Source organism: Lissotriton helveticus, chromosome 10 (genome assembly GCF_964261635.1).
Source record: "Lissotriton helveticus chromosome 10, aLisHel1.1, whole genome shotgun sequence".
Lineage (NCBI taxonomy): Eukaryota > Metazoa > Chordata > Amphibia > Caudata > Salamandridae > Lissotriton > Lissotriton helveticus.
Genome location: NC_136071.1, coordinates 10,850,183 through 10,876,796, shown reverse-complemented (window position 1 = coordinate 10,876,796; position 26,614 = coordinate 10,850,183). Strand labels below are relative to the sequence as shown.

Sequence of the window (26,614 nt, the reverse complement as noted above, 5' to 3'; positions counted from 1 at the left end):
GCCTGTGCTTGAGATTGAATTGTATAATATTTACCTAATGATATTATTTGCTGCGCTCATTATATTTGTATGATTGTATTTACTGTACTTTTATAATTGCCGAAGACAATCAAATAAAATAATTATTGAATTGAATAGAGTAGAATACAGCCGAATAAAATAGACTCGAGTAGAAGAGAATACAGTAGAGTAGAATAGATTAGCATCGAGTTGAGTAGATTAGAGAAGAGTAGAATAGAGAAGATTAAAATTCAGTAGAATACGGTTGGGTAGAATAGACTAGAAGAGAATACAATAGAATAGAGAAGAGGAGAGTAGGTGAGAATAGAATAGATTAGAGTAGAGTAGATTAGAGTAGAGTAGAGAAGAGTAGAATAGAGTAGATTACAATTTAGTAGAGTAGAAGAGAATACAGTAGATTGGAATAGAGTAGAATATAGCACAATAGAATAGACTAGAGTACAATTGAGTAGAGTAGAAGAGAATACAGTAGAGTAGATTAGGGTAGAGTAGAATAGATTAGAATAGAGTAGAATAGACTAGAGAAGAAGAGAATGTGGTAGAGTCGAGTAGAGTAGAATAGAGTAGAGTAGAATGGAGTAGAGCAGAGGATCAGAATAGAGCAGAGTAGATTAGGCTATACATAGGGTGAACGCGTAAGTAACAAGTCCACAGCAATTGCAGGATCTACTCACCGCTCAGCTTTGTTCTGCCGGATGCACTCGTCTATGATCTCCTTCACTTCCGGGTCCGTGACCTTGTTGAAACTGGCGGGTTTGATGCCCTACACGGAGAAAAAGGGAGCGGTCAATGAAGGGGTGGTAATCGAGGGGTGGACCCTCACCCCCGCATCACCCTCCTGGGCCCTTCTTCCTCTCATCCATTTGCAGGAATGAAAGCCTATTTCAGGAATTTACATCAAACTCCTTCCAAAGGCAGAGCGCACCTGAACTAGTGAACCTATCACTCACACGAATCACCTCCCAATTACGTACAGGTTTTCACTGAATATATCTATTTGCCATGGAATGAAACCCCAGGACTGGCCAGCAGCAGAACGACTCCAACGCACCAAGCACACACAGATGGCGTTGGGATCAGACCGAAACAGAAAGACATGCGAGACTATGGACTCGCTCACCTGGTACTTCGGTTATACTTCATACAGACTATCTCTAATTAATTTTGTAACGGAAGGCTGGCTACTTCAGTATTTGCGTTTTTGATGCACAAAAAATAACAGGTGCTATTATCCAAATCAGTGGAATTAATTTTAGTGACCACTAAAGGATTAACAGCTGAATTAGCCATACCATGCCTTGAAACGTGCCTGAACATGAAAGCTGTCTCCAAGCCTTTTACCAGGGAGCACAGGCGGCAATAATGGATATTGTGTAAATCAATATAAGGTTTGGAGGAACATGAAAATAAACATACGTGAACCCTAATATGCGGATACTAAAAGGAGCCCTTTCTGTAAAAAGTGTGGTTTCTGATGTGTGACTGCAGCACGCCACAGAAGCCCAGGAGGCTGTCGGGGCAGAACCAGACTCCAGATGCAACCAGAGACATTCCAGCTGCCAAGAATTCACACAAGTGTTTGGAGGAGGCACTCATACACACCAGTCTGGAGGGGGGCACTCACACACACCAGTCTGGAGGGGGGCACTCACACACACCAGTCTGGAGGGGGGCACTCACACACACCAGTCTGGAGGGGGGCACTCACACACACCAGTCTGGAGGGGGGCACTCACACACACCAGTCTAGAGGGGGGCACTCACACACACCAGTCTGGAGGGGGGCAGTCACACACACCAGTCTGGAGGGGGCACTCACACACACCAGTCTGGAGGGGGCACTCACACACACACCAGACTGGAGGGGGCACTCACACACACACCAGACTGGAAGGGGCACTCACACACACACACCAGACTGGAAGGGGCACTCACACACACACACACCAGACTGCAGGGGGCACTCACACACACACACCAGACTGCAGGGGGCACTCACACACACACACCAGACTGCAGGGGGCACTCACACACACACCAGTCTGGAGGGGCACACACACACACCAGACTGGAAGGGGCACACACACACACCAGACTGGAGGGGGCACACACACACACCAGACTGGAGGGGGCACACACACACCAGACTGGAGGGGGCACACACACATATCAGACTGGAGGGGGCACTCACACACACCGGCGACTGGAGGGGGCACTCACACACACCAGTCTGGAGGGGGGCACTCACACACACCAGTCTGGAGGGGGGCACTCACACACACCAGTCTGGAGGGGGGCACTCACACACACCAGTCTGGAGGGGGGCACTCACACACACCAGTCTGGAGGGGGCACACACACACACCAGACTGGAGGGGGCACACACACATACCAGACTGGAGGGGGCACTCACACACACCGGCGACCGGAGGGGGCACTCACACACACCGGCGACCGGAGGGGGCACTCACGCACACCGGTGACCGGAGGGGGCACTAACGCACACCGGCGACCGGAGGGGGCACTCGCACACACCGGCGACTGGAGGGGGCACTCGCACACACCGGCGACTGGAGGGGGCACTCGCACACACCGGCGACTGGAGGGGGCACTCGCACACACCGGCGACTGGAGGGGGCACTCGCACACACCGGCGACTGGAGGGGGCACTCGCACACACCGGCGACTGGAGGGGGCACTCGCACACACCGGCGACTGGAGGGGGCACTCGCACACACCGGCGACTGGAGGGGGCACTCGCACACACCGGCGACTGGAGGGGGCACTCGCACACACCGGCGACTGGAGGGGGCACTCGCACACACCGGCGACTGGAGGGGGCACTCACACACACCATACTGGAGGGGGCACTCACACACACCATACTGGAGGGGGCACTCACACACACCATACTGGAGGGGGCACTCACACACACCATACTGGAGGGGCACTCACACACAGGTGACTAGAGGGGGCACTCACACACAGGTGACTAGAGGGGGCACTCACACACAGGTGACTAGAGGGGGCACTTACACAGGTGACTAGAGGGGGCACTTACACAGGTGACTAGAGGGGGCACTTACACAGGTGACTAGAGGGGGCACTTACACAGGTGACTAGAGGGGGCACTTACACAGGTGACTAGAGGGGGCACTTACACAGGTGACTAGAGGGGGCACTTACACAGGTGACTAGAGGGGGCACTTACACAAGAGACTAGAGGGGGCACTTACACAAGAGACTAGAGGGGGCACTTACACAAGAGACTAGAGGGGGCACTTACACAAGAGACTAGAGGGGGCACTTACACAAGAGACTAGAGGGGGCACTTACACAAGAGACTAGAGGGGGCACTTACACAAGAGACTAGAGGGGGCACTTACACAAGAGACTAGAGGGGGCACTTACACAAGAGACTAGAGGGGGCACTTACACAAGAGACTAGAGGGGGCACTTACACAAGAGACTAGAGGGGGCACTTACACAAGAGACTAGAGGGGGCACTTACACAAGAGACTAGAGGGGGCACTTACACAAGAGACTAGAGGGGGCACTTACACAAGAGACTAGAGGGGGCACTGACACAAGAGACTGGAGGGGGCACTGACACAAGAGACTGGAGGGGGCACTGACACAAGAGACTGGAGGGGGCACTGACACAAGAGACTGGAGGGGGCACTGACACAAGAGACTGGAGGGGGCACTGACACAAGAGACTGGAGGGGGCACTGACACAAGAGACTGGAGGGGGCACTGACACAAGAGACTGGAGGGGGCACTTACACAAGAGACTGGAGGGGGCACTTACACAAGAGACTGGAGGGGGCACTTACACAAGAGACTGGAGGGGGCACTTACACAAGAGACTGGAGGGGGCACTTACACAAGAGACTGGAGGGGGCACTTACACAAGAGACTGGAGGGGGCACTTACACAAGAGACTGGAGGGGGCACTTACACAAGAGACTGGAGGGGGCACTTACACAAGAGACTGGAGGGGGCACTTACACAAGAGACTGGAGGGGGCACTTACACAAGAGACTGGAGGGGGCACTTACACAAGAGACTGGAGGGGGCACTTACGCTGGTGACTTTGCGATAAATCTGGGCCGCGTTCTGGCACTCAGAGTACGGGTATTCAGAGGTAGCCATTTCCAGCATGCACATGCCAAATGCGTACACGTCCACAGACTCATCATAATGCTCTTCGTACATTTCTGGCGCCATGAACTCGGGAGTCCCTGGAAAAGAACAAAACAACCACTTCTAAAACAGGGGGAAACAATTGCTGCCGCATGTATTTGGAGGAAAATGGTGAACATTCGAGAAAAACACCAAGACTCCTTCCAGTTTCAAGAGGAAGGGAATATTTTAATTAACAGTGGCTCCCTCCTTTAGAGGAGCGTGAAAACCTAACTTAGCTCCATACCAGTGTTGGTATATGCCATGGTTTTACATGGTCGAATAATTTCTCATCACCCAGCTGGGAGTCCCACAATGACATTAGATCAGGAATAAGGTCACATTTACAGAGAAACGCAAACCCCACTCACTTCATTTAAAAAGTCCATTCAATGAGATGAAGGCACCTGAACTCCACCCCAGGAAGCCATCCTAACTCAGATGTTCTGCAGCACAAGTGCAAAAAGAGGAAATCTAAGAGCCTCTGACTCGCGAGGAGGGAGGTTTTCACATGAATCTAAAAAAGATGCCATGGCTGGAGCAAGAAATTACATTTATTAAGTTCAGCAGGGACCCAATGGGCATCTTGGCACAATATTTAATTCTTTCACCATAGGTGTAGGTTGTTGAACAAAGGCTTTGAGAATTACAAACTCAATCAGGTGAAGTCTGATGGAGCTTTTGATATACATTTGAGATTAGTTCTACAAACAGATCTGCCCGATTGAAAGACGAGGAATGATATGTTAACTGCTTTTCAAGCACTCTTCTGGCAGACTTCAAGGCCAACACAAGGGCAGTCTTCGAAGGCAAGGGCAGTCTTCGAAGGCAAGGGCAGCCTTCGAAGGCAAGGGCAGCCTTCGAAGGCAAGGGCAGCCTTCGAAGGCAAGGGCAGCCTTCGAAGGCAAGGGCAGCCTTCGAAGGCAAGGGCAGCCTTCGAAGGCAAGGGCAGCCTTCGAAGGCAAGGGCAGTCTTCGAAGGCAAGGGCGGTCTTCGAAGGCAAGGGCGGTCTTCGAAGGCAAGGGCGGTCTTCGAAGACAAGGGCGGTCTTCGAAGACAAGGGCGGTCTTCGAAGACAAGGGCGGTCTTCGAAGACAAGGGCGGTCTTCGAAGACAAGGGCGGTCTTCGAAGACAAGGGCGGTCTTCGAAGACAAAGGCGGTCTTCGAAGACAAGGGCGGTCTTCGAAGACAAGGGCGGTCTTCGAAGACAAGGGCGGTCTTCGAAGACAAGGGCGGTCTTCGAAGACAAGGGCGGTCTTCGAAGACAAGGGCGGTCTTCGAAGACAAGGGCGGTCTTCGAAGACAAGGGCGGTCTTCGAAGACAAGGGCGGTCTTCGAAGACAAGGGCGGTCTTCGAAGACAAGGGCGGTCTTCGAAGACAAGGGCGGTCTTCGAAGAAAAGGGCGGTCTTCGAAGAAAAGGGCGGTCTTCGAAGAAAAGGGCGGTCTTCGAAGAAAAGGGCGGTCTTCGAAGAAAAGGGCGGTCTTCGAAGAAAAGGGCGGTCTTCGAAGAAAAGGGCGGTCTTCGAAGACAAGGGCGGTCTTCGAAGACAAGGGCGGTCTTCGAAGACAAGGGCGGTCTTCGAAGACAAGGGCGGTCTTCGAAGACAAGGGCGGTCTTCGAAGACAAGGGCGGTCTTCGAAGACAAGGGCGGTCTTCGAAGACAAGGGCGGTCTTCGAAGACAAGGGCGGTCTTCGAAGACAAGGGCGGTCTTCGAAGACAAGGGCGGTCTTCGAAGACAAGGGCGGTCTTCGAAGACAAGGGCGGGCTTCGAAGACAAGGGCGGGCTTCGAAGACAAGTACTACATGCCCCCTTCATGCGTGGGTTCAAAAGATTTGTTCATTGTTAGACGGGGACCCTGAGGGTCGGCCGGATACTGGGGGAGAGATCCCCGAGTGGGACCGTCTCCGACGATCGTACAGACAAGTTACCTCCCTCCCCACAAACAGGCACCACACCAAGTCGAGTTCAATGCTTTATGTAAGGTTCTTAAGGCAAGGTTATCAGCGTTACAGGATATCTCGGACCCGGGGGTCCTCTCACTTCTAGTCTCTGTAGGGAAAGGGGGTAGCGGGACAGTCTTGGTACCGGATCGGTACAGGTGGTGTTAAGAGGCGAGCTCACAATCCTCGAGCTGGAGTGTCTGTGGATCGGGCCGCGGCGGCGCCAGCAGGCCAAGATGATAGTCTCACAAAGCAGAGGGCCGCGGCGGCGCCAGCAGGCCAAGACGATGGTTTCACGAGGCAGAGGGCCGCGGCAGCGCCAGCAGGCCAAGACGATGGTTTCACGAGGCAGAGGGCCGCGGCAGCGCCAGCAGGCCAAGACGATGGTTTCACGAGGCAGAGGGCCGCGGCAGCGCCAGCAGGCCCAGACGATGGTTTCACGAGGCAGAGGGCCGCGGCAGCGCCAGCAGGCCCAGACGATGGTTTCACGAGGCAGAGGGCCGCGGCAGCGCCAGCAGGCCAAGACGATGGTTTCACGAGGCAGAGGGCCGCGGCAGCGCCAGCAGGCCAGTTACGGATGAGTTCTTCTCGGGTCTCTCGACTCCAGGATACAACTGCTGTCCTGGTCTGGCCCTGCCCCAGTTATAGGTCTGGTCCCCTTTGATGTCCGGACCCTCGCGCCTGGGGGGCCGGGAGGTCCGGGATGAGGGAGTCCAGACACCCAGCAGGGGGGTGGAGCCAGCGCTCAGGGCGGCCGGGGGTGATCGACACCTGGCGGAGGAGAGCCGTTGACGATTCCTTCTCCCATTGACTCGCCAAGTGGTCACTCTGCCTCCTGGGGGGAGGTTGGTGCCTCGATGGCGGGGCCGGCCGGGCCCCGGGTTAGGGTCGAGTTGAGGCCGCGCGGCCTCGCGCTGCAGCGCCCCAAGATGGCGGCCGGGTCGATGTCGTGGTGTGGATGATGACCCGGGCCAGCTGGGTCCGGCGCTGGTGTCTTGTAGTGGAGGGATTGCAGGGTACTTCGGGTGGTCGTTTGGGGACTCTGGTTGGGGATTCCGGGAGAGCCAGGGTCCAGGTCCCATCGCGGGGAGGGGGGACAGCCCGACCATGCGGCCTGTCCAACATGCGTCCCCCCCAGCTGAAGGCGGGGGAGAGTCAGCCATCTTCCTGGGGACTCTCCTCGCTGAGGTGGAAAAAGCGTGACAGGCCGTCGGCGTTGGCGTGGTCCTGGCCTGGACGATGTTCCACCGTGAAGTCCATCCCCTGCAGGGAGATGGACCAGCGCAACAGCTTCGGGTTCTCCCCCCGCATTTGCATCAGCCATTGTAGGGGTCGGTGGTCTGTTTGCACCCGGAAGTGGGTGCCGAAGAGGTATGGCCGGAGCTTCTTGAGTGCCCAGACTACGGCGAAGGCCTCTCTCTCAATGGTGCTCCAGCGCTGTTCTCGGGGCAAGAGGCGTCGGCTGATGAAGACCACCGGATGGTCAACCCCTTCGGCGTTGAGTTGGGAGAGGACGGCCCCCACACCATGATCGGAGGCGTCAGTCTGCACAATGAACTCCCGGCTGTAGTCGGGAGCCTGGAGCACGGGGGCCGTGCACATGGCGGTCTTTAGCTTTTCGAAGGCCGATTGGCAGTCCGGGGTCCAGTTGACGGTTTTGGGGCTCTTTTTGGAGGTGAGCTCTGTGAGGGGCCCCACGATGCTGCCATAGTCCTTTACGAACCGCCGGTAGTATCCGGTGAGCCCCAGGAAGGCCCGGACCTCCGTTTGGATCGTAGGGGGTTGCCAGGCCTGGATGGCAGCAATCTTGAGTTGGAGAGGGGCCACCAGCCCGCTTCCCACTTGGTGTCCTAGGTAAGTCACGGACCCTTGGCCCACCTGGCACTTGCTGGCTTTGATGGTGAGCCCGGCTTGCTGGAGGGCGTGTAGAACCTCCCGCAGGTGGCGGAGGTGGTCGGTCCACTGGTGGCTGTACACAGCAATGTCGTCCAGGTAGGCGGCGCTGAAGTCTTCCAGGCCCGCCAGTACCTGGTTTACCAGCCGTTGGAACGTTGCCGGGGCGTTTTTCATGCCGAAGGGCATGACTTTAAAGTGGTAGTGCCCGTCTGGGGTAGAGAAGGCGGATCGTTCTTGGGCCCTAGGGGTGAGGCCGATCTGCCAGTAACCCGCTGTTAGGTCGAAGATGCTCAGGTAGCGGGCGGCCCCCATCCGATCAATTAGCTCGTCTGCCCGGGGGATGGGATGAGCGTCGGTCCGGGTAACTGCATTCAGCCCCCGATAGTCCACGCAGAACCGAAGCTCAGGGGCAACGCCCGGGGCAGCTGCCTTGGGAACCAGGACGACTGGGCTCGCCCAGGGACTGTCTGAGGGTTCGATCACTCCGAGGGTCAGCATTTTGGACACCTCGGTCTGGATGCAGGCTCGTACCCGGTCTGGTACGCGGTACGCTCGGTGTCGAATAGGAGGGCTGTCCCCGGTGTCCACATCGTGGAGGCACCAGGGGGTGACTCCGGGGGTGAGGGAGAACAGGGAGGCGAACTGCCTCAGGAGCGTTTGGCAGTCTTGGCGTTGCTCCGGGGACAGGGCCTCGGAGAGCTGGACCCCTTCCACTGAGCCATCCTGCTCGAGGGCCCTCAGTAAGTCCGGAAGGGGTTCGGAGTCTTCTTCTGTCCCAGTATCGGTAGCCATCAGGAGGCTGAGTTCGGATCGTACAAAATGGGGTTTGAGCCTGTTGGCATGGAGGACCCGTAGGGGGTTCCGGGCAGTCTCCATGTCGATTAAATAGGTGACGGGCCCCTTGCGTTCGATTACCTTGAAGGGCCCGGACCATCTGTCTTGGAGTGCACAGGGCTCAACCGGGGACATCACCCAGACCTGCTGTCCAGGTTCGAACTCAATGGAGGACGTGTGCTGATCGTACCACCTCTTCATGTCCTCCTGACTGGCCTCGAGGTTGGCTTTGGCGGCGTCTCGGAACCGCCGGGTCTGGTTGCGGAGAGCCAGGAGATACCTGTAGATGTCCGGGGGAGTTTTCTGGGGAGGCTGCTCCCAACCTTCCTTGACTAGGCTGAGGGGGCCCCGGACGGGGTGCCCGTACAGGAGTTCAAATGGGCTGAAGCCGAGGGACTTCTGCGGGACCTCCCGATAGGCAAACAGGAGGCATGGAAGTAGCACGTCCCACTGGCGTCGAAGGGGTTCTTCTAGACCCCTAATCATCCCCTTGAGGGTGCGGTTGAATCTCTCGACCAGTCCGTTTCCTTGCGGGTGATAGGGGGTCGTGAACTTGTAGGTGACCCCGCATTGCTGCCAGAGGGACTTCATATATCTGGAGATAAAGTTCGTGCCCCTGTCACTGACGACCTCCCGGGGGAACCCCACCCGGGAGAAGATCCCCATCAGGGCCCGGCCCACCACGGGGGCCGTCACAGTCCGAAGAGGGATGGCCTCGGGATAGCGGGTGGCGTGGTCTACCAGGACCAGGATGAACCGATGTCCTTGGGCTGTTCGAGGGTCGAGGGGCCCCACAATGTCTATTCCCACTCGTTCAAACGGGGTGGTGATGACAGGAAAGGGTTGTAACGGTGCTTTGATTTTTCGGCCACTTTTTCCGCTGGCCTGGCAGGTGGGGCAGGCCTTGCAGTGGTTGATGACATCCTTCCGCATGTGGGGCCAGAAAAAATGGGTCACCAGGCGGTCGTAGGTTTTATCCTGCCCCAGGTGTCCGGCAAGGGGGACATCGTGGGCTAAGTTCAGGAGGAAGTCTCGGAAGTGAAGGGGCACCACCAGCACCCGACCGGCCCCTAGTTCTGCAACTTTCTGCTCGCTGTAGAGCAGGTCTTGGTCCCAGTAGATCCAGTGGGCCCCCGAGGTATCCCCGGTGCTCTGGGCCAGGGCTTGCTGCCGGAGTCCTTCGAGAGAGGGACAGGTTTTCTGTTCGGCCCGGAATTGTTCCTGCGTGGGGCCTCCCTCCTGCCGCCAGTGTGCCAGGTCAGGGACGTCCCGAAGCTGGTCGGATCCCTCTTCAGTTTGGGTCAATGGACTGGCTTCTGGGGCGGCCTCCTCTGGGATGAGCGCGGGAGGAGGTTCTGGCCACTCGGGCTCTTCTGGGCTGGGGACCGCGCGGGCGGTCATGGACCGGGTCGTGACGCAGACCCATTCGGGGAGGCCAAGCATCCCCAGGTGCTCCCTCCGCTCGACAGCTGCCCAGGGAGAGCTTTCAAGGTCGTTTCCGAGGAGGCAGTCCACGGGGGCATCATCGCGGACAGTTACTTTTAACATCCCTGCTACTCCTCCCCACTCGAAGGGGACGCAGGCCATGTGGCACAGGCTTTCAGAGTTGTCGGCCGATCGGACAGGGCAAAGAACGTTCGGCAAGATTTGGTCTGGAGTGACGAGGTGGCGTCGGACCGCCGTTACACTGGCCCCGGTGTCGCGGAGGGCTTCCGCCCGGCGGCCATTAATGTCGACCCATTGACCGTACTTCTGTGTGTTGGCGGGAAGGGGGGCCCGCGGAATCATGTCTTTCTCCCCTAAGCAGACCAGTGCCATGGCGGCGGGTGCCCATTCAGAGGGATCGGTCTCGTACTCTTCTTGGTCTTCCGGGATTAGTTCTTCCCCTAGGGCCGCCGCTGCAACTTGGCGGGGGGTAGTGTTCGGATTCTTTGGGCAGTTGGGATCACTGGCGTAGTGGCCGGGTCGCTGGCACCTGTGGCACGTAATGTTGGCCCGGAAACCGGCCCGGACGGCAGGGCTTCCTCGGCCAACCGGGGTCGAGGGGTTTCTGGGGGGTGACGAGGGGCCGGGGTCTCTCCCCCGACCCTGACTTCCTCCTCCCCCTCGGGGGCGATACGATCTGGATAATTCGCTGGGTGCGTTCCGGCCAACTCGGGTGCTTTCCCATCGGTCGGCTTCGACGGCGAGTTGTCGAGGGTCGGTTAGCTTACTGTCCAGGAGGTGTTGCCGGAGCTCCACGAAGCAGTTGTTCGACAGGTGTTCCCATACGATACGGTCAAAGAGTTGTTCGTAGGTGGTTACTTTGTTGCCCTTGATCCACCCCTCGAAGGCTCGGCTAAAAAAGTTCACGTACTCCACCCAAGTTGTACCCGGAATCCGTTTGCAGTCGCGGAACCGTTGGCGGTACATCTCAGGTGTGAGCCCGTATCGAGTGAGGAGGGCGGCCTTCATGTGGTCGTAGGAGGTCATCAGTTGGTCCGGGAGTTGCAGCAGGGCGTCCCGCCCTTCGTTGACAAACCTCCCCCATAACCCGGCTCCCCAATCGCTTCGGGGAATCCGGTGGGAGGTCATTGCCACCTCATAGGCTTTAAACCACTGCTGTATATCATCGTTCTTGTGGTATTCCCGGATGACATCTTTGGGGATGTGAACCTTGGGTTCGGTCGAAGCAGACGGGGTCGGTCGTTCGGGGAGCCCGAGGTCTTTATCCTGTTTCTGGATCTCCAGTGCTTTGAGATTGCGCTCATGTTCGTACTCTAGTTTCTTTTCCTCTAGCTCTCTCTGTCTTTGCTTGTCTTCTCGCTCTTCCCTGAGCCGTAAGTGTTCCAGGGTTATTTTTTGTTCTGCCAGCTTGAGTTCTCCATCCAAGCGAAGTCGGGCTAGTTCTAATTCGTGGAGTCTGGTTTTTTCTCTTTCTCGGATCTCTTCCAGGGAGAGACCCGCTCTTTCTTTAGTTGGTGCGGGGCTCGTTTCGGTTGTTTGTGTTCGGGGTACGGCCGTACCCGTTTCCGCCCAGGTTTCTAGGGCTCGTTTGAAGTCTTCCTTCGTACTCAGACCCGTGGTTGGGAGACCAAGTTCCATGCAATATTGCTTCAGTTCTCGGTGGTTGTAGTCTTCCAATTTTTCCATCTGGAATTTCTCCGTTGTTCCGCTCTCTGTTGTCATGGTGGTCGTGTGTCGTGGGTCGGGTGACTTTCTGTACGATTATGCGTAGGTTCGGATCCCGTCGCTGGCCACCAATGTTAGACGGGGACCCTGAGGGTCGGCCGGATACTGGGGGAGAGATCCCCGAGTGGGACCGTCTCCGACGATCGTACAGACAAGTTACCTCCCTCCCCACAAACAGGCACCACACCAAGTCGAGTTCAATGCTTTATGTAAGGTTCTTAAGGCAAGGTTATCAGCGTTACAGGATATCTCGGACCCGGGGGTCCTCTCACTTCTAGTCTCTGTAGGGAAAGGGGGTAGCGGGACAGTCTTGGTACCGGATCGGTACAGGTGGTGTTAAGAGGCGAGCTCACAATCCTCGAGCTGGAGTGTCTGTGGATCGGGCCGCGGCGGCGCCAGCAGGCCAAGATGATAGTCTCACAAAGCAGAGGGCCGCGGCGGCGCCAGCAGGCCAAGACGATGGTTTCACGAGGCAGAGGGCCGCGGCAGCGCCAGCAGGCCAAGACGATGGTTTCACGAGGCAGAGGGCCGCGGCAGCGCCAGCAGGCCAAGACGATGGTTTCACGAGGCAGCGCCAGCAGGCCAGTTACGGATGAGTTCTTCTCGGGTCTCTCGACTCCAGGATACAACTGCTGTCCTGGTCTGGCCCTGCCCCAGTTATAGGTCTGGTCCCCTTTGATGTCCGGACCCTCGCGCCTGGGGGGCCGGGAGGTCCGGGATGAGGGAGTCCAGACACCCAGCAGGGGGGTGGAGCCAGCGCTCAGGGCGGCCGGGGGTGATCGACACCTGGCGGAGGAGAGCCGTTGACGATTCCTTCTCCCATTGACTCGCCAAGTGGTCACTCTGCCTCCTGGGGGGAGGTTGGTGCCTCGATGGCGGGGCCGGCCGGGCCCCGGGTTAGGGTCGAGTTGAGGCCGCGCGGCCTCGCGCTGCAGCGCCCCAAGATGGCGGCCGGGTCGATGTCGTGGTGTGGATGATGACCCGGGCCAGCTGGGTCCGGCGCTGGTGTCTTGTAGTGGAGGGATTGCAGGGTACTTCGGGTGGTCGTTTGGGGACTCTGGTTGGGGATTCCGGGAGAGCCAGGGTCCAGGTCCCATCGCGGGGAGGGGGGACAGCCCGACCATGCGGCCTGTCCAACATTCATAAATTCATGAAGGATGCCTCATTGGCGGAGAAGCTTTGAAGGGTTCTTTCGTAAGCGGCTTCATGAATCTAAAGATCTCTGGTATGCGGATATCGCTGGCAGGTTGGACTTTACAGGAAGCAGGTTCAAGCCCAGAAGAAACAAGTTGCTAGAGAGAAGGGAGAAGCTGAAATGGCTCAAATATCAGGTGAAGACCTTTAGACGCAGAACCTTTTCCACTTTCACTGATACATCCTGCCTGTTTAGGAGCTCGAACCTGAAGCAACTCTGCACAACTGCCTCAAGGAATACAAATGAGAGGACCTCAGGTGTGGAAGAGCAGAGATCCTGAATTGTGGCGATTAATTTAACCCTGTGTCCTGGCCTGCCGGCTGCCCAGTAGAAAGTGCGGGTGAGTGGAAATGGTGGGAAACATATGCAAATGGCATGGAATATGTGACTGAAAACTCATTGCCCTTCAATGTTTATGTTTATGGGATTTGTAAAGCGCGTGACTACCCTTGGGCATCTCAGTGCTGCAATCAAGAGTATTATTGTCAGCCTGCAAAGATCCGTGGAGCTCATAAGTGTTGCAGTGTTGTCGGACTCCATTTCCAGAAAACCATGCAAGCAAGTTCCTTTGAAGCTCCTACTCTTGATCAACACAGGCTGTTCTGCAAAGAGCATCTGCAGTGTGCTGTTGATTCACTGGAGATATAATGCAGTTAACAAAATGAAGTGACTTAACGCCCAGCTCCATAGATGATGCGCCTTCTCTGAGAGTGCCTTCGAGTTTGTTCCTCTCTTCTTGTTCATTTAAAACATTGTCTTATTGGCTGTTCACACGATTACAGCTGAGACGGCTAACATCAGAAGAAATGCTTTTGGCTCTAGTATTTTGGTATGGAGCAGCTTCACAACCTGAAACAGAACCCCGTTTATTCCAATTTCTTAAGATAGGCAAAAAAATAGCTTTATCAGTTGAGGTTTTGTATCATAGGGTCAAATTTCCAAAGGACAGGAAAAATCCTAAGCGGTGCTCTGAATGGGATTTCCTTCCAAACTGGCAGTAGAAAATCTTAGGTATGTTGACTTCTTTGGAGGTGGAGTTCAGTGTGCCGTCCCATCACTGATTTGAGTGAGATGAATAGGATATTAAAGCAAATGTGCGATGTATTGCAACTGAAATAAGAGCTTTCTGCTAATATAATGCAACTGTGAGGCTCCCAGCTCCACTACTGGGAATGATTCAATTACATGAATCTATGAAAGATCCAATCCTGGGGAACACCAAAGTGCTAGGGCTCTCAAGCGTGGAACTGAGGAAGTTTGAAGAAGGCAGATTAGAATATTTTTCAGAGGAACCAGAAATCTATCCAAATAGGTTTCTCCCCACTTTCGGACAGGTGATATTCTTGGAAAATCAGCTGAGTTAAGTTTTGGTGAAGTTGTTTTCATTAACTACACTTACATTTCAGAAACATTGTTTTTAAGTCACAGCATGCCACTCTGCACAACAGTGTTCCTTCTGCAAATTGTGTTTTTGTTCATTTAAATAAATGTTATCAGTCAAGAGTGCAATCAAGCAATCTCCAAACAAAAGGTAACAAATAGGCCACTCTACCATGTATGAGTGATTTGAATGTGCCTTCAGATAAGCAGGGATACCCAATAACGCTGATGTCTTGTTCACTGTTAAGTTACTCACCAATGACACTCTTTGCAAAGGAGGTCCGCATCAGAGTAGCCAGCCCCAGGTCACCAATCTTCACTGAGCCGGTAGGGCCCGTGATGAAGATATTGTCGCACTTGAGGTCTCGGTGAATGATGGGGGGCGTCCGTGTATGGAGAAACTGCAGGCCCTTCAAGATTTGCCGACACCAGCTCCTCAGCACTTTGGGTTTCATTACCTTAAACCGTTTGAGGTAACTATGGAACACAAGGAAATGTCAACAGATTGAGAAGCAATTTCTTGCAGGACTAAAGGACTCAACAGAGGCGTTTCCTGATTCCGCTATTGGGGCAAACACCAGTAAGTTTAGCAGTGCCTCAAAATTTGAGATTTAACCAACATTAATCATGCTCAGTAAGCAATTAACCTCTTCAGTGTCAACATGTGTCCTCCCCAATGCTTGCTACAGGAATGACAGCAACAACAAAAGAGCACATAAAACAACAAAAATGGCTCACTACTTTCTAGATGGCCATCTCTTCTCGTGTCCCCCTAGCAGGTAGCTGCCAAAGAAAACAAGCTCCTCTTCCAAAAGAAATCTATCAAGACAGTTAAATTGTAAAAGATATTCACATTTTGCAACTCCTAGTGGTTTACCTCAATCTTGTGCTGCCAATTTTAAGCATGGAAAGTGACCTTTTATTCCCCCTCCAGGCCACCCTGAAAGTGTTGTGGAGCTTTGGAGGTCATCGCATTAAAGCAGGCACTTCCAGAAGATCACACATAAGATTCCTTGGTTGGAAGCTACTCAACCTGTACTCCAAGAACCCCATCAATGCTAGCTTTATCATAGACAACTTTTTACAATTTTGCATCATAATTAGCAGAAGTATGAAATACCATAAAATTGTGTACTTTATTTTTCAAAAAAAAAAAAAAGAAAGAAAAAAAACTTGAAGAAAATACATTAACGAGTGAACATAGAATAAGGTGCTCAGAAGGTACCAGTGTTCCGTATGTTGTTAAGGCAGATTTTGTCAAGGTAACACTGACAGCCCCCCATTTAACATCTAGTGCGTGAGAGTGCTCTGATATATATTGATTTATACGATAACATTAAGTTGTGCAGAAAGGAAAGGGGGGTTGTAAATTCTCTCCGCGTTGACATTTAGGCACTGGACTGCAATGAGAATTTAGGCCGATAAGGAAAAAAGTCCAGGAATGGTCTTGTGCTAAGGCACTAGAGGATTTCAGGTACATGCCCTTCAACTGATAGCCCTGAGCAAGGTCCTTAAATAAGATTTGTGCAGGACTCAAAAAGGGTCCATCAACATGGAGGAATGCATTCATCTTTCCTGGTAAGTTAACTGTGAGAAAAGCCTTGCAGAAGCCCTGCAAGGATGAAGGTGGATCTGAACCAGCGATAAAACTGCAGAAAATGATCTATCCGGCCAGATGGAGATGTGCTCATATGTAAAGGGGGAGTGAATGCCAAACTTGGTTGGGCCTGTAGACAGAGGATGGGAAAAGCACGTCTGCACAAGACTGCAGGCTGGGAGTCTTGCGTGAATAATCAGACCTATGTGTTGATACAATAAATCTATCTATGAGGCGGAGTTAATATTTATGGTTGTATCAGGATCCTGTTGTGTCAAAAGGCAAAATATAAGGCTGGAGCATAAAAGTAAACCCTCCATCAATCAAAGAAAAGTACAAGCTGCATCCGTACGTGATGGAATAAGGGTCACTTCAAGTGCTTCATATAAAATGTTAGTGTTGTTCTGAGCGGCTTTAAGGAGTGTCTAGAAGAAGACTGCCCACTTTACTGTGCTCTTATCTACTTCTGTACAGAATTCCACTTCCTCAGTCTTACCTGTGCTAGTCTACTGGCCGCCATCACTTTACTATTATTTACAATGAGTCCAGCATTCTACACTGAACCTGGAGTTAGAGTTCATCCTGATGCGGGTGTCCTATGAGACAAGATTAGAAATCTACAAAGTGTTAAAGAGGGATGTGCCCACGCCACATTGCTACTAAATTATGTACAGCCATCTTGCTATAATCTTTACATAATTCACATTTGATCCCACCAAGATGTGTGAGAACACTCTGCTGTGCTGCTGGCTACAGACAAATCCGTATCACTAGCTAATATTGGTCTCAGAATACAGAGCGTCAAGGAAAACACCTTCAGTCACTCGACAATACTTGGTGTGAACATGAACTGAAAAAAGACAAATGTTTTTGGAAAGACCAAAGATCAAAAGCACATTTTCCTTGATGTCATGGGGTTGCAACAAATGAAATCATTGGTATTAAGCTGCTAAAAAACGGAACTTCCCAGCATATTTCAGGCCAAGGATGCAGCAACCATTACTGGTATGAAGAGTGTCTACTATTTTAAGCACACAAACGAACAAGTTACTTACCTTCAGTAACGATGTATCTGTAAGAGACATATATTATTTATAGATTCCTTACCTTAGCAGACTGGATCGGGGAATTTTTTTTCAGCAGTACCCCTGCGCGTCGGTAGGTGGAGTCGGTCAACACTGCGTCCATCATCGGCGTCGTGGTCGCCGGGATGACGTTGCGGTGCCTACTTAGACGCCGCCTCTGTGCGCTGATGTCTGTTCTGACAACTTTCCACACCAGAAGCGCAGACATGAAACACACTGACCACTGGTGCACCACACTAGAGCCCTGCAAGGGAGTCCCTGTCCCTAAAAGTGAGTTCGCAGAGCGGGGAGGATGGGTGGAGCGGTAAGGAATCTATAACTAATATATGTCTCTTACAGATACATTGTTAACGAAGGTAAGAAACTTTTTCATCTGAAAGACGATTAGTTATAGATTTCTTACCTTAGAGTAGATACCCCAGTATCACCAACCCCGGAAGAGGGACTCGAACCAAGTTCACATCAGAAAATCCTGGAGGACAGAACAGGCAAAGTAGCCGTCTCTCCGGACTTGACTGTCCAGGCAGTAATGTCTGGTGAGTGTGTGCATAGAAGCCCCCCTTCCTGGCAGATGTCAGTGAGTGGGACTCCACGTGACAAAGCAGTAGTGGCTGCCGTAGCTCTAGTGGAATGATGTTCCTTTTTAGCTAGAGCATAACAAATCTTGATACAAAGGATGGCCCATCGAGAGATGGTACGCTTTTGCACAGCCCAACCTTTCTTGGCACCCACATAGCACACGAAGGGTTGATCGTCCACCAGGAAATCCTTTGAGCGGTCAAGGTAGAAAGAGTGCACGTTTCAGATGCAGACGGTGGAGTCTCTCCTCCTCCTTTGATGGGTGTGGAAGCGGAAAAAGGTGGGCAGAGTAATAGTCTGACCAATGGGAAAAGGAGTGACTACTTTAGGCAGGAATCAGGGTCTCCTTCGAAGCACCACTTTGTCCTGATGTACTGAGAAGAAATGGGCTTAGAAGAAAGAGCCTGACGCCTACTCACTCTGCGAGCAGAGGTGATGGTAACAAGAAAAGCAGTCTTCAGAGTGAGAAGCCTAAGAGGACAGTTGTGAAGAGGCTCAAAGGGAGAGCACATAAAGTAAGGCGAAGCAAGGTTCAAGTCAAACTGAAAGGAGATGGAGGAAAGAGATGAATAATGCCTTTAAAGAACCTACGCACAATAAGGGACTTGTACAAAGAGGGCTGATCTGGTTGCCGAAGAAAAGCAGAAATGACTGCCAGGAAGCCTTTTACTGTGCTCAGAGCAGAGCCCTGCTGGGCCACAGAGAGAAGGAACAAAAGAACATCAGAAAGTGGAGCAGAAAGGGGATCCACAGCCTCTGCTGTGCACCATGCCACAAACTTGCTCCATCGACAGGCGTATACCGTCTTAGTGAAGGGACACCTGGCTGCCAAGATGACATTACAGACTTCGGAAGGATGGTCAAAAGCTGTCAACTGTCACTGCTCAATCTCCACGCATGGAGGTGGAAGCTGAACAGGTTCGGGTGGAGGACCGTTCCCTGCTGCGAAGACAGAAAATCCCCCCGAAGGGGCAGTCTGATCGGAGGATCAATAGCAATGTTCAGGAGCTTGGGGAACCAGACTCTTCGTGCCCAGTCTGGTGCCACAAGAATGACTTGAGCCCAGTCGCACATGATCTTCTTCAACACTCGGGGCAGAAGTGGTACAGGCGGAAAGGCGTATAAGGAGGATGGAGCTCCACTAGCGACGAAAAGCGTTGCAGAGCAAGTGCCGCCTTGGAAACTCCAACGTGCAAAATTGTTGATATTGCGCGTTCTCTTCGGTGGCAAACAGATCTAACCAAGGCTCTCCCCACTACTGAAAGAGACCTTGCACCAAATCGGAGTAAAGACGCTGTTCGTGATCCACCAGACACAGACGGCTGAGTTTGTCCGCCCTGGCGTTCAGAGAACCTGCCAGGTGTTGCAACACCAGGGTCATGATCTGATGTTCCAGCCATGTCCAAAGGCAAAGGGCCCCCTGACAAAGGGTCCACGACCCCACCCCGTCCTTTTTGTTGCAGTACCACACGGCGGTGGCGTAGTCTCTTAACACCTGCATTGCCTTCCCCTTGAGGGAGGGAAGGAATGACTTCCGCGCCTATCAAATCGTCAGGAGCTCCAACAGGTTGATATGGAGCTCGGACTTCGCCAGAGACCAGACTACTCTGATCTCCGCCTCTCCCAAGTGGCTGCCCCATCCCAGAAGTAATGCATTGGTCACCCTCTGGTAGGGGAAGGGAGAGGGATCAGCCTCTGACACAATCCTGGTTCGTTAACCACCACTGCAGTTGTTGCGCAGTTCCCTCCGAGATCTGGACATAGAAAGATTCTCCTGATGCTGCACCAACTGGAACTTCAGGTCTCACTGCAGAGCCCGCATATGCCATCTGGCGTGTTCCCCCAGCAGGATGCAGGAGGCAATGAGGCCCAGTAGCCTCAGGGTCATTCTCACCGAAATCCGTGACAGAGTCTGAAATATCGGTATCATAGCCCAAATATCCCATACTCGCTGCTCGGGAGTATATGCCCGAAACTACACTGCTTCCAGAACAGCTCCGATGTAAGAGAGCGACTAAGAGGGACTTAGGTGTGACTTCGGCACGTTGATAGTGAACCCCAGCAAATGCAGGAGGTCCGCTGTAGTCTGGAGGTGGGAGACGACAGCCTGGGGTGAGCCAGTCTTCAACAGACAGTGGTTGAGATAGAGGAAGACTGGAAGCCCTTATCTGCGCAGGTGAGCGGAGACCACCGCTATCACTTTCGTGAACACCTAAGGGGCACTGGTAAGGCCGAACGGGAGCACAGTGAACTGAAATTCGTTCATGGCCTACTGTGAACCGTAGGTAAAGTCTGTTGGCTGGCAGGGCGGGGATGTGGAAATAAGCATCCTGCAAGTCCAATGCCATCCAAGGTCGAAGGCAGATGGGACCTGAGCCAAGGTTAGTATTTTGAACTTCTCCTTCCTGAAGAAGCGGTTGAGGGCCCTGAGGTCTAGGATAGGACCCAGGCCCTTTTCCTTCTTGGGCACCAGAAAGTAGTGGGAATAGCAACCACTACCTACCTCTGGCACAGAAACCCTCTCAATAGCTCCCATGGCCAAGAGAGCTAAAACTTTCTGGTGGAAAAGCGCCAAATGATCCTCCGACATGCGATCAAAAGACGGTGGTATAGAGGGAGGGTAGTCTCGAAGGGGAGGGAGCAGCCCCTTCGTACTATCTGCAAAACCCACTTGTCTGACATGATGGATTGCCAGTGGGGGAGGTGATGGCAAATCCTGCCACCTACTGGCCACTGATGGGACTGAAAGGTCAAACTAGGAGCGTATGGAGGTTGCTGCAGGGGGGGGGGGGGGGGGGGTAATGGACTGGCCTGCCTGCTGGTTACCAGACCCACGTCGCAAGGTCCCACGTCCGCGTCCACACAGAGGCTGGGCAGGGTCAGAAGTGGTGGTGTGCTCCTTCCGTAGCCACGAAAGGTAGACTGTGGTGGATGGGAGGACGCACAGAGGCCCAAGGTTCTGGCCATAGCACGAGAATCCTTAAAGCGTTCCAACGCCGAGTGTGCCTTGTCACCAAAAAGTCGACGGCCATTGAAAGGCGTATCCAGCAGAGTTGGCTGATCATTCCCCGAAAAACCAGACATCCTCAACCAGGCGTAGCGCCGACGGGCTACCGGCGTGGCAATTGTTCTGCCCAGTGAATCAGTGGTATCCAGTCCACAGCGAATTGTGAATGTTGCTGCGTCTCTCCCATCTGCCACGGCTTGGGAGAGACTGGCCCGGGCCTCCCCCGGGCACCGAGGCAGCACCTGCGCAACCGTATCCCAGATGGTATGGGAGTATAGTCCCAAGATGCATGGTATTAACAGACCGCAGTGCCAAGCTGAAGGAAGAGAACATGCACTTCCCAAGATTATCCAGCTGCTTAGATTCCCTATCCGGGGGGGGGGGGGTACGCAAGGGAATGTGCCCTTGGAAGAAGCAGCTTAAACCCCCAAGCTCTCAGGGACGGGTATTGGGTGCGGAAAATGGGATCGCCCAGAGGTGGGCGGTGGCGGCGGGCACTCATCCGTTCCTCAGGAGCCTCTGGGCTGGGCTTGGACCAAGTTCCCATAAGAACGTCCGTGAGGGCTTCATTAAAGGGCAAGAGGGGTTCAGAAGAAGTTGTCGCCGGTTGAAGCACCTCCGTCAGGAGGTTAGTTCTGACTGCCACTGTAGGGAGCTCAGGCCCAAGACCTCGGCTGCCCTATGCACCACCACTGCATAGGAAGCTCCCTCCTCTATAGCCATGGTAGGGGGAGAAAGCATGCCATGGTCTGGGGAGGTATCCAGACCACTGGCGTCACCCAATTACTCTCTCCAGTCCGGTTCTTCTAGCTGGTCTGTCAAAGGGTCTACCGACTCCTCCAAGTCCTCATCACCACCCTCAGGGCGATAGGAAACACCTGGGCAGAACAAGGGAACAAGAGTACCCTCCAGCGTCGTATTCAACGTCGGTCCAGCTCCTGGTTCATCTTAGGGATGAGGATGGGGGCGTCGTCACAGATATCGGTCGAGTAAGGTCTACCGGCATCAATCCGTTTCCAGGCCTGGATCCATGGGAGGGAGGCACAGAGTCATCCCTGAGTCAGGCGCCAGAGATGGAGCCTTACAGCGACAATGCTTCGGGTCCCGCGTTGTCTCAGCCGACTGACGGGGGAGGCAAAGAGCGGCAGTGCTTCTTCGCCTTCTTCTTGTGCTTTGACTTACCCGAAGAGTGCGAAGACTAGGACGAGGTGTGGTGTGGTGGTTCTGCGACTGGTCTCAAGACCTACCCATCGAGCAAGACCGGGAGCGATGTGGAGCCGACTGCCGGGCCTCCAAAAGCTTTTGGGACCACTTCGGATACATGGCCCGACAGTCAGAGCATGACTTTGGGTCGTGGTCGCGCTCCAGGCACGAGAGGCAAACGAGGTTGATCCATTAAGCACATCAGCTTTTGACATGAGTAGCAAGGCTTAAAGTCAGTCAGACGATAGGACATCCCTCACACACCAGGAGTCGAAGACTCAAAAAAGCAGTCGACAAAAGTCGAAAAAAGTTTAGTCAAAGAATGACTGTGGGGCAAGCTCTCTCCGAATCTGTGCTAGGCTAGAGAGAAAAAAGAAAGAACTTACATCAGAGCACAAGAGCGGCATCTAAGTAGCCAACGCAACGTTATTCTGGCGACCACGATCGTCGACGGCAGACACGGAGTCGACCGACGCCACCTACCGACACGCAGGTGTACGGCTGAAGGAAAATTCCACGGATCGTCTGACACCTTGGGGTAATTCTAAGGTAAGGAATCTATAACTAATGGTCTCTTTCAGATCTCAAGGTCTCCAACTTTCTTCTTCCTTGCTTCACCACTGGATTAGCGCACAGAGCGTAGTGTGGTTGCCAAAGCGTGAAAAACACATCTGAAGGAGAGAAACCAACAACGGCATGATATAATGCATACCATAAGGCTACACTTTTGGGTGTAGTTCGCTGAAGATGGTATTTTGTTCTATCAAGAGAAGGTAATCCAAAAGTTCCTTAATGATAATTATGATATTCGAACGGCTAGGGATAGCAGATTACATAAAACAGTTAAAACTGTGATGAACTATCAGGACACAAAATGCCAAGTGAGTACTGCAAAGTTTATGATGACGGGTGTGGATGTGCATTCCATTATCAACATTCTATCGAACAAGTTTTTTCAGCATCATCCAGGAATTCACCAAACCCCCCCAGCGAAACCACGGACATTACCCCCACCCAGGACATCTGCAACAAGTTTGGCTCCTACTTCCATCTGAAGATTAAGGGCCTCTATGACAATTTCAACAACCAGACACCGGAATCCTAAAACACTCCATCCTCCGGCAACGCCAGCCAGTCCACCATCTCCTTCTGGACCCCAGTCACCACCAAAGACACAGCAGCAACCATGAAAGGCATCCACTCAGGAACCCTCACAGACCTCTGCCCCCGCACATCTTCCATAGAGCCTCCACCGCCATCGCTCCAGAACTATGACGCACCATCAACGACACCTTCGAGATGGGCATCTTTCCAGACGACTGGAAACGTGCAGAAGTCAGACCCCTACTCAAGAAGCCATCAGAAGACCCCACGGACCTCAAGAACTACGGATCCATCTCCCTCCCCCCCTTCGCAGCAAAAGACAAAAAGAATACTGTCAACATCCAACGAACGAAATTTCTCGAAGAAAACTCCATCCTCGACCCCTCCCAATCCGGATTCTGCAGCAACCACAGCACTGAGACCGCTCTACTCGCCGCCACAGACGACATCCGCACCATCCTCGATCAAGGACACACCACAGCCCTGATCCTATTCAAACTTACTGCAACCGTCTTCAAACGCACACTCACCGCCAGTAGACAGGAAGCCGCCCTCGACTGGCTCCGCTCCTTCCGCAACGGCATGACCCAAAGAATCAGGTTCCCATCCTTCCTATCCAAACCAACGGAAATCAACTGCAGAGTACCCCAAGGATCGTCGCTCAGCCCCACGCTCTTCAACATGTACATGGCCCCCACGCTGCCATCGTCACACAACACGGACTCAGCATATTATACTCTGCCAACGACACGCAGCTCATCCTCTACCTCATTAAAGAGCCCATCACCACCCTACTCAACTTCCTGGAAGGTATGAAAGACGTCACAACCTGGATGAGCAGCAGCTGCCTGAAGCTAAACTCTGAGAAGACAGAGGTCCTCATCCTCGGACCCTCCCCCTCTGCATTGGACACCTGGTGGCCCACTGCCCTCGGCAGCCCTCCCACATCCACGGAAATGGATCCCCCCCGAATCAAGAAAGACAGTCACCCACGCACTCCTAACCAGCAGACTTGGACTACAGAAACACCCTCTACGCCGGAATCAACAAATCCCTGCTCCGCAAACACCAGATCATACAGAACACCACAGCCAGACTCGTCCTCGGCCACCCGCGACACAAACACATCACCAGTGCACCGTCCACTGGCTCCCAGTCGAGAAAAGAGGAACCTTCAAGATAATCACCCACACCTACAAATACCTCCACAACACCGGACCCCAATATCTCAACGACAGAATCTCCTTCCACGTACCCAAGAGGAAACGCCGATATGCCGACCTCGCTCTCGCCAAAGCACCACACATCTGCAGAGTGGAAGAACCTTCTCCTACATCTCGGCCAGGACTTGGAACGAGCTGTCGATCAACATCAGGCGCACCCCCACCCTGCACATCTTGAGGAAGACCCTGAAGACCTGACTCTTCGACTGACCGGAGCTGCTCCCCCACCACCACGCCAGCGCCTTGATACCCTCACGGGAGAGTTGCGCGCTTATAATATCTCTGATTAATTGTTAACAAACTTTGGTACTACCTTATTTGGTAGAGGCTATATCTAGCTGCAGATTCCTAACCTTTGCATTTCCCAGGCGTCAGGCTAGATTCAGAAGATTTTTCAAAAGTACCCCAGCGTGCTGGTAGGTGGTATTGACTGGCTCCGGGTCCTTTGGTGACGTTGCAGTACCTATATATGCAACAACGTCAGTTACTTTTACACAACTTTTCACGCCAGAAGCGCAGAGCCATGAAGTGCACTGACAATGAAGTGTCCTAACTAGGGCCCTGCAAAGATAGCCCTGACCCTAGAAATCTGTCAGCAGAGCAGGAAGATCGGGTGGGTCGGTGAGGAATCTGCAGCTATATATAGTTGCAACCGGATAAGGCACTTCCAAAGGTAAGTAACCTGTTCATTTAATAAAGACTTCTGGCCGCAGATTCCTTTCCGTTGAATAGATACCCAAGCAATACCATTCCCAAGAGGAGGGTCTGCGGACAAATTTAAACTAGGAAGTCCTGCAGGACCGATTGGGCAAAGTGACCATCCCTGCAGACCTGACTGTTCAGGCAATAATGTTAAGTAAATGTGTGCAGGGATGCCTATGCTGCTGTCCCACAGATATGCAGGACCGGACCTCCAAGTGCTAACGTTGTGGTCGCAGCTTTACCTCTGGTGGAATGAGCTCGTAAGCCTTCAGGAAGCTGCTTCTGTATCAATGCATAACAGATCTTGATGCAGAGTACGACACATCCAAGGAAGGTGCGCCTCTGCACCGTCCGACCTTTCTTTGCGCCAACATACCCCACAAAGAGTTGGTCGCCCACCCGGAACTCTAATGTGCAGTCAAGGTACAACTACAATGCTCTTTTTGGGTCTAGAAAATGGAGTCACTTCTTTGGAAGGATGTGCTGGGTAAGGATAACAATAAAAAGAAAAATATCAGAAAGTAGTTCAATGGACTTTTCTTCACAACATATGATTCAAATCCAAAGCAACGTCAGGCATATACTGTCTTGGTAGAGAGAAGCATGGCTGACAGAATAACAATGCAAACTTAGGGAGGAAGGTCAAAAGCTATCAACTGCAGCCGCCCAATCTCCATGCAAGAAGGGGTAGAGTTGACCAGTTCAAATGGAGAACCCTCTCCTGCTGCTGCAACAGAAGATCCTCCAAAAGGGGCACAGTGATCGGAGGATCAATGGCCATGCTCAGTGGCTTGGGATATCAGACTCTCCGTGCACAGTCCAGTGCAACAAGGATGACTTTGGCCCAGTCGTTCCTGATCTTCTTGAGAACTCTGGGCACAAGTGGTATGGGCAGAAAGGCGTACAGGAGGCCTCATCTCCACTCGAGACGAAAAGCATCTGCAAGCAGCGCAATTTTGTAATCTCCAGAGGGCAAAACTGCTGACATTGCGCATTCTCAGCCCAGTGATCTGCTAAGTTTGTCAGCCCTGGCTTTCAGAGAACCTAGCAGGAGTTGTTCCACCCTGGAAATTTCCTGCTGTTCCAGCCATGGCCAGAGACGCTGGGCCTTTTGACAAAGTCTAGGACCCCACCCGCTTTGCTTGTTGCAGTATCACATAGCGGTGGTGCTGTCCTTGAACACTTGTACCAGCCTTCCTTTAATGGAGGGTAGAAAGGCTTTCAATGCCAATTGGATCATTCAGAGCTCCAACAAGTTGATGTGGATTTCCCCAGAGAGCAAAGTCCTCTGATCTCCACCTCTCCCAGATGGCCGCCCCATCCCAGGAATGATGCATCTGTCACTACTGTGAGATCAGGCGAGATCAGGTTGGGGAAGGTAGGTTGATCTGCCTCTCATTCAATCGCGGTTTGCTAGCCACCACTGCAAATCCTTAACAGTCTCCTCTGAGATCTGGTCCAGGTTGGAGAGATTCCCCTGATGCTG

The 26,614-nt window shown here is 53.2% G+C and overlaps 1 protein-coding gene across 2 annotated transcripts in view; it reads right to left on the bottom strand.

The window, feature by feature from the left end:
* Nucleotides 1-26,614, bottom strand: part of WNK3 (WNK lysine deficient protein kinase 3) — an 856,642-nt gene that overhangs the window by 567,936 nt on the left and 262,092 nt on the right. For both annotated transcript variants that reach the window (XM_078664557.1, XM_078664558.1), the window contains exons 4-6: nucleotides 14,885-15,105; nucleotides 4,108-4,265; nucleotides 696-784 (exon numbers count right to left, since the gene is read on the bottom strand). In XM_078664557.1, coding sequence (XP_078520683.1) covers nucleotides 696-784; nucleotides 4,108-4,265; nucleotides 14,885-15,105 — 468 coding nt within the window. The remainder of the gene's footprint in view (nucleotides 1-695; nucleotides 785-4,107; nucleotides 4,266-14,884; nucleotides 15,106-26,614) is intronic.